At 28.4% G+C, this 7,855-nt stretch overlaps 1 protein-coding gene across 1 annotated transcript; it reads left to right on the top strand.

Moving 5' to 3' along the window:
- Positions 1-4: 4 nt before the first annotated feature.
- LOC119643582 (B-box type zinc finger protein ncl-1-like) lies at positions 5-3,922 on the top strand (the record flags this gene model as incomplete). The annotated part of the gene is made up of 5 exons (XM_038042963.1): positions 5-212; positions 1,042-1,600; positions 1,712-1,875; positions 1,967-2,199; positions 3,661-3,922. Coding segments are annotated over 5 exons (1,269 nt in total), but the record flags the coding sequence as incomplete, so codon positions are not given.
- Positions 3,923-7,855: the final 3,933 nt, after the last annotated feature.

Here is a 7,855-nt window from a genome sequence, read left to right as displayed (position 1 = left end):
TAATTTGTCTCGACTTGCTAGCCTTACTGAAAATACACCCGATACGCTGAACGATGGCCTTGTGGGTGCCACTGCCGTTACAACCAATCAATCGGTGGTACCTGCTTCAAATTCCCAAAATCAACCGATTACTTTGGCTGATTTATTGTCTGGTGATCAGCGTGCTTTCAATAATTTGCAAGCGTTAGCTAAGCTGGGCTTAAATAATAACGGTAAGTAGTTTAACGTACAAAACATGTTGTGTTTGTCATTGTCGTTTAAGTTATAAAATGCAATGATTTATACGATAATAAGTTCAAAATGTTCAGTCCTTTGCGCATTAATTTTTAATTAATTTATTTTATTTGCTTTTTATATGTAATTCTCAATATTTTGTTTATAAATTTATTTTGCTATAATTCTTGCGAACTTCTTAATTATTTCGGTTTTAATATTTTTTTTTTTTTTTTCCGTTTTTATTCTATTTCTATTTTATTTTTTAATCTTGTCCGAAAAACGCAAAAACAACTCCGCTTCCAATCATTTGATCAATTAATCAACATCATCACCAATTAAACTACCACTACAACCAACCAACATGTTTCATCGACACAAACAATAAAACAATAACCCAATCAAACGGTTGGCATACTTTCCTCTTTGCTTTCACCATTAAATTTTAATAATTTTATATATATAACCTGAATCGTGGCTGCTCTGCATCGCTAATCACATAACACAAATCAATTAAAACATACATGCAAATTTTGTTGTACATGAAACTGGTTGTTTGTTGTTGTTGCTGTTGCTGTTGCTGTTGTGCGCTGCCGTTGTCAAAAAAAAAAAAAAAAAAAAAATGATCCTTTATCCTTCAATTGCTAAACCAAATATTTGCTGCCACCACCACCACCACCATCACCACCATCACCACCATCACCACCACCATCATCACCACCATCACCACCTTCACTACATCCACTCACTTAAACTCTAAAATACTGCGTAAACATACTACATAACTGTTGACTGTTGTTATTGTTGTTGTTGGCATATTACAAGTAGATTTTCACACAGACATGACAAGCAATCAGCTTTTATCGAGTGGACCTTCACCAACTGGAATTGATTGTTTATTATCAGATTACTGTCTACCAGCTGCACCATCGCCAAGCTTGACAGCACTGCCACCATTAAGTGGCGGTTCCGTTGATGACATGAACATTTCCAATTTTCACGCTCCGCCTCCTCCGCCGCCACACAGCACTACCAATATACTGACGGGTCGTAACAAAGCTACACCTATGCAAATACGCTGCAAATTTGGTGCTTTGGGTACATCTAGGGGACATTTCAATTCGCCGCACGGTTTCTGCTTGGGTGTCAACGAAGAGATTATCGTAGCCGATACCAACAATCATCGCATCGAGGTATTCGATAAGTGTGGCAATTTGAGTTTTTACTTTGGAGTACCGGGTAAAGAGGAAGGCCAATTATGGTATCCGCGCAAGGTAGCTGTCATGCACACCAATGGCAAATTTGTGGTTTGCGATCGCGGTAATGAACGTTCTCGTATGCAGATTTTCTCCAAGAATGGTCATTTTATGCGCAAAATAGCCATTAGGTGAGTGCGATTGATTGATGCATGCGTGCGTGCGTGCGTGCGTGCGTGCCTTGCTTTTTTATTGACAGCAATAATTACCTTTTCTTTTTTTTTTTTTTTTTTTGTTGATAGATATATTGATATTGTCGCTGGCTTAGCAGTTACATCGAAGGGACACATTGTCGCTGTGGACAGCGTTTCACCCACTGTATTTGTTATCTCTGAAGATGGTGAGCTAGTGCGTTGGTTTGATTGCAGCGACTATATGCGCGAACCATCAGATATTGCAATTAGAGGTTTGTATTAAAATTGAATTTTTCCGCCAATTTACGTTATCCTGTCTTTTATTACATTACTAATTAATCATATCCTTGTGATATTTTTTAGATAATGATTTCTACGTGTGCGACTTCAAGGGTCACTGTGTAGCAGTCTTCCATGAGGACGGCACTTTCCAGTATCGAATTGGCAATGAGAAAGTTACTTGCTTCCCTAACGGAATTGACATTTCAAATGCTGGGGATATACTCATCGGTGATTCTCATGGCAATCGCTTCCATGTTGCTTGTTATTCACGTGACGGGGTTCTACAATCTGAATTTGAATGTCCTCATGTCAAGGTAAGTGCAAAATTTTCCTATTTAGATCGTAACAAAGACGCAACTTGAAAGATGATATATATATATATATATAGTTCTTGAATAAAATGTATGTTAGCGAAATTTAAATTTCGCTAACATTAATATATAATTTCACTATCATACTTTTGAAAGCTTTTCCTTTCGGCGGTCAATTCAATTCAATAGGAAATAAACCAAGCAAAATATAAATAAATTTAACAGCAATCATTTTCTGAAAGTATAGTAGTTCAGCCAAATATATATATTTTTATTGTAGAGTATTGTTTCTGGCTCAGCTACAACACTGATAGAAGATATATATCGAGCAAGAAACTAAGACTTTAGGCATTGTGTAGGAATGCATTGCTCTGTAGTGGCGGGATTTCAAGCGGCCATGCTAACTAAGCAAATACTAAGCGTGCACCCCATACGTCCTACACACAGAGTAGTAATTTATTTTATGCTTTGGAAAATCCTTCACCTTAGCAATAATCTTGATGAAGCATAAATGGGCTCTTTTCCTCACAAAATGTATTTGGGGTCAACGCAAGTTTTCATGTTTGTATTGCTAAATTCAATTCGATACTACATACTAGAATTCTTGAAGTGAACGTGACGTGCACCAGTTGTTTACTTTCTCGTTATATAATAACTCGAACATGAATAACATTTTTTATGCACGTTCTTTGGCATAAAGTATACGATTCTAAGCTGTAGACGTGTTTTTCAAGAGTAAAGAAACGAGCATAATATGTCGAAAACAACATTATTTACCTTAAAAAAAGTTTACGTTTCATTCAAAGAAACAATTCATGATTATATATTGATGCAGAAAGGAGTGTAATTATTCGTCACCTTGACTTTGACTTCAGCTGTTGACATTGTTAAATATTAAAAATGTTTTTAAAAGCCGTCGCATAATCCGCGGATTTTTACATATGAAACTATATAAGGCTCGACAGTTTTTGAAAATCGAAACATTTTTTGGAACGCCACTGCTGCGGATAATAATTTTTCACCAAAAACATAAAATTAAATACGCACTGCATGATTGGAGTATGTTACTCCCTTTATATTTGAGAGGTCTGCACTATGTTAGGCTAGAAGAATGTTTAAATGAAATAATCATACTGTTGTTGTGCGGATAAATCCCCCCACGGCGATATCGTAAAATCCTGTCGTAATCAGCATATTGATCGATTGAGAGCTTTTAACTAAAAATCATCATAAATTTTTTTTTTTTTCAAAATTAATATGAAATGCATTTTGATATCAAGCGTTAGATCCCAATATTGGTCGATTTTCGTATTTTTATTCGTTGGTAATAAATATGAAGATTCTTTGTCACCAACGAGAAACGGCGGATTTATTACATACATTAGTTAATATAGGTATTAGATAAGTAAGTTATGTTAGAAACACATATTTCTTCAAAATCTAATGAATCGTATTTGTGAATAGGTATCACGTTGCTGTGGTTTAAAAATCACTTCGGAGGGCTATGTGGTCACTTTGGCCAAAAATAATCACCATGTACTTGTGCTCAATACGTTGTATGTTCAGTGATTTCAAGCAAATAAGTCGTTGCTAACAAATCAGAAAAGCGATGCATTAACAACATATTATGGTAAAACCACGACACCAATGTTAACAATAAACAAATATCACCTACAACAACCGAAGCAGCAGCAGCATCATCAACACCAATAAAGGAAATAAAAAACGCAAAAACTAATTGAATTCAATTGTGAAAGAAACCAAAAACAAGAAAAACAAGAAAAACAAAAAAAAAAAAAAGAAACAGTAACTAATTATTGCAGCGCAACCACAACAATTAGATAGAAAGAAAATTAAAGGCAATAATTTTTTTTTAAAATTATTTTTAAAAAGTAAAAAAAAAAAAAAAAAAAAAACAAATATTAAAACAAAAAAGTAATTATGTTAATTTTAATACAATAACAAATACAACAACGCCTCCAAAGAGAAACGACGAAATTTTTGAATTTACGCCGCCAAAAGCCAAAAATTATTTAAAAAAAAAAAAAAAAGTAAAAATTTTTTACACCTCTTACTCTACTACAACCATTTTAAACACTATTTTATTATTATATATTAGTTATAATTAAAACAAAAAACAAAAAAAAAAACAAAAACAAAACAAAAAAAAACAAAACAAAATTATTATATATTATACATCATTTTACACAATTTACAATTTACCATACGTAGTTAAAAAAGTAAAACAACAACAAAAAGCCGGTTTTTATTATTATTAATATTATCATTCTTCTTCTTATAATTATTATTACTATTACGACTATTATTATAATTATTATTCTTATATACACATGATGTCTAGCTTTTAGCCTTTTTGTGAAGAAATTTTTTTTTTCTTTTTTTTTATTATTGATTTTTTTTTTTTTTTAAATAAGAACAATTTTTAAATAATTTTTTTAATATTATTTGAAAATTGTTTGAAAAAATAACGCTTTTGATGATGATATTTTTTAATTATTACCGAAAACAAACGGAAAAGTAAAACAAGTTTGAGTAAATATTTTGATCTCTTTCTTCGATTTGAATTATTTTTTCTTTTCTCTTTCCCTTTTTCCTTTTTAATAACTAACTACGTCAGACAACAACAAAAAAATATATATAATTCATCATTATCTATAGTGGGTTTTTAGTATTTATTGTTTGTCCTTGAAGATTTTTGTTTTTCTTTTTTAATATACTGTGCGTTGTTTTTGCTTTTTGCAGTAGCAACAACAGCAGCAGGGGGCAGTATCTTGATTATGTTTTTTCTTATGAAATATTTCTTAAGTTATTTTTTTTTTATATGTTTATATGTTTTTTAAACCCAGTTGCAATGCTTTTACATTAAAACATTTACTACTATATATATACATATTAATATAAACACACAACATAAGTGATATTAAAAAAAAAAAAAAAAAAAAAAAAAAAAAAATACGGTTAAAGTATTAAAATGTATATCTTCTAGACAGGTAGAATGTACTAAAAAAAGGAAAAATTCTTTGTTTATTTTTATGTCTGGAACTTGAAAAAAAAAAAAATACAAACAGAAAATATTTTGCACAAAAGCTTTTTCGACATTTTTTTAAGCTTATGAACTAAAAATATTAATGAAATTTTAATTCGGTGATAATTAAAAGAAAAAAATATTTGAAAGTTCCTTTCGACTGAATAGCAGCATAGTAAAGAAAACTTTTTAAATTTAATTTTATTTGTGTTCTTTAGTACATTTTTCTTTTAGAAGTATACAATTTTAGTACTAGTCAGTCATAAAAGCCAACTTTTACAACAAAAACATTGTTTTTTTTTTTACTGTGAATATTGTTGTTTATTAAAAATATTTTAAAGATTTTTTTTTTTTTTTGTTAATAGTAATTTTCCTTATTTTTTAGAACTTGAAACAAATTTTCTTTTTTTAAATAATTAACCAAAACACTATTATACACTATATATTATATACAAATGCGAATGAACACCACTGTTACAATATTACTAAAAAAATTACAACAACTATGAAAAAAAATGGTACATTATTTTAATTTTTAATTCTTATCATTATTATTATTATTATTATACTCTGTTTAGACAATATATTTGTATATGTATATATGTATGTATATATATATATATATATGTTATATATATATATATATATATATATACATGTTTAATATATAGATATATATATATATAGATATATATATATATAGATATATATAGATATATAGATTCTTCTAATAACAATTCCCTTACAAATAATATAAAATACAATGTTTCCCACGTTAATTTTTTTTCATACATAAGGCTGGTTTTCCAAGACATTATTTTATTTACTCGTTATTTTTTTATACATGCATATTATATTAATAATTACAATTGTTAACTTTTTCTTTTTATAAATATAGTCATTAATTTTACTTTTTAAAAAATACTTTTAATGCAAACAAAAAAGAAAAAGAAATTGAACTCAACTACACAAAAGCAAAACAAATATTTGTTATATAATATAACACATTTTATTTTTAATTTACTTTGTTTTTAAATTAATTATCTTATTAATTTTAGTTTAGTAATATCAGTTTTTTTTTATTTTTTTTTTTTTTATTATTTATTTTTCTCTTAAATCGAACATGTGTGTTTCAAATATTTTCTTGTCATTTTATGAAAAAAAAAAAACAAAACGAAACAAAATAAAAATGTATTTATTCATTATTAATATAAATAATAACATTTTGTTTTTAATAATAATATTTTTATTTATATTAATTTTATTGTTTTCTTCATTTTAAATATACAAACCTAAAAGAAATTTACAAAAAAAAATGTTTTAAATAAATAAATTTAAAAAAAAAAAAAATGCAATTTATAATATACATATGTGTAAATGCATATATTGCCTTTAAAAGAAGAGAAAAACGAAAACCGATTATAGTGAGAATTCATTGTTAGTCTGAGGCTGTAGTTTCTAATTTATTTTAAGGAAACAAAAATTTTTTTTAAATTATTTTGCATTCATTCTTACAAAAATGATAACGCGAAGACCTACTATTTTCAAACTATTTAGTGAGTACTTCTCGTTTGTAAGTCTTGAAAAACAAAAACGACATTAAATATATAATATCATAACTTTTTTTATAATCCTTTTTATTCTTATTTTATTTATTTTTTTTTTAATTATAAAACGCAATTTTTTTTGTTTGAATCTATTACTGTTTGTTACTTTTACGTAATGTTTGGCTGTTTATGTATTTCTATATTTTAATTAATTTGTTTTTAAGATATTAACTTTAGTGTTTCCAGTTGTAATATATATATATAATTTTTTTTTTTTTAATCATGCCTTGTAATATTTTTTTTTTTTTTTGTCACCGCTGAAAGAAAAGAAGTAAGAAATTAAATATGTTACGTTCTATTTATGTTATTCATAATACCTTCCAATATCGAAGTGTATACCAAATACATAATAATTATATGCATCCGTTCAATCCATATACGAGTCAGAGGACTTTAATCACGGGACCATTTCAACGATTTGAACACGTAAGCATTGCGATCGCGGACGCGTAGGGTAGTAACGCTGTTGGGCGTGCATAATACAAAATTTCTTGATCTTGGTATATATACGTTACATTTAACCAGAATCTCAGCGTTACTATTTATCTATTCTCTCAAATTTTACGTTATGTTACGCACGTGTAAAAAGTGGTAGATATTTATAATTTGTCTTCAAACTTATATAATTGAACATTGCCATTATAATTAAGTTTTTGATTAAAAAAAAAAAAAAAAACGTAGTTTTCCCATTTCCAGACTCAAAGATGAAAGATTTTAATTTCTGGAAGATTGTTAGATGCGACATTAGCGTGCAACATGTAAAATAAGTGCAAGATTCTTTTTACTATCGCAGGGCCATTTCTCGCCCTGAAAGTTTAACTGTAATTCAAATTAACCATATCGTTCATCTGTCTACCTGTCAAAGTTGAATTTTGCTACCTCTGAATATATTTTTCGATTGGTTCGTGATAAGATGGGAAAAACCTATGTAACATTATGATCGATATTCTGCTGGATTTGATCGGAAAAAGTGCAAGTAATTTAACCAGAAATGATTCTTATAAGC

Source organism: Glossina fuscipes, unplaced genomic scaffold (genome assembly GCF_014805625.2).
Source record: "Glossina fuscipes isolate IAEA_lab_2018 unplaced genomic scaffold, Yale_Gfus_2 61335, whole genome shotgun sequence".
Lineage (NCBI taxonomy): Eukaryota > Metazoa > Arthropoda > Insecta > Diptera > Glossinidae > Glossina > Glossina fuscipes.
Note: the sequence above shows the minus strand (reverse complement) of the source record. Positions and strands in the feature narration are given on the sequence as shown.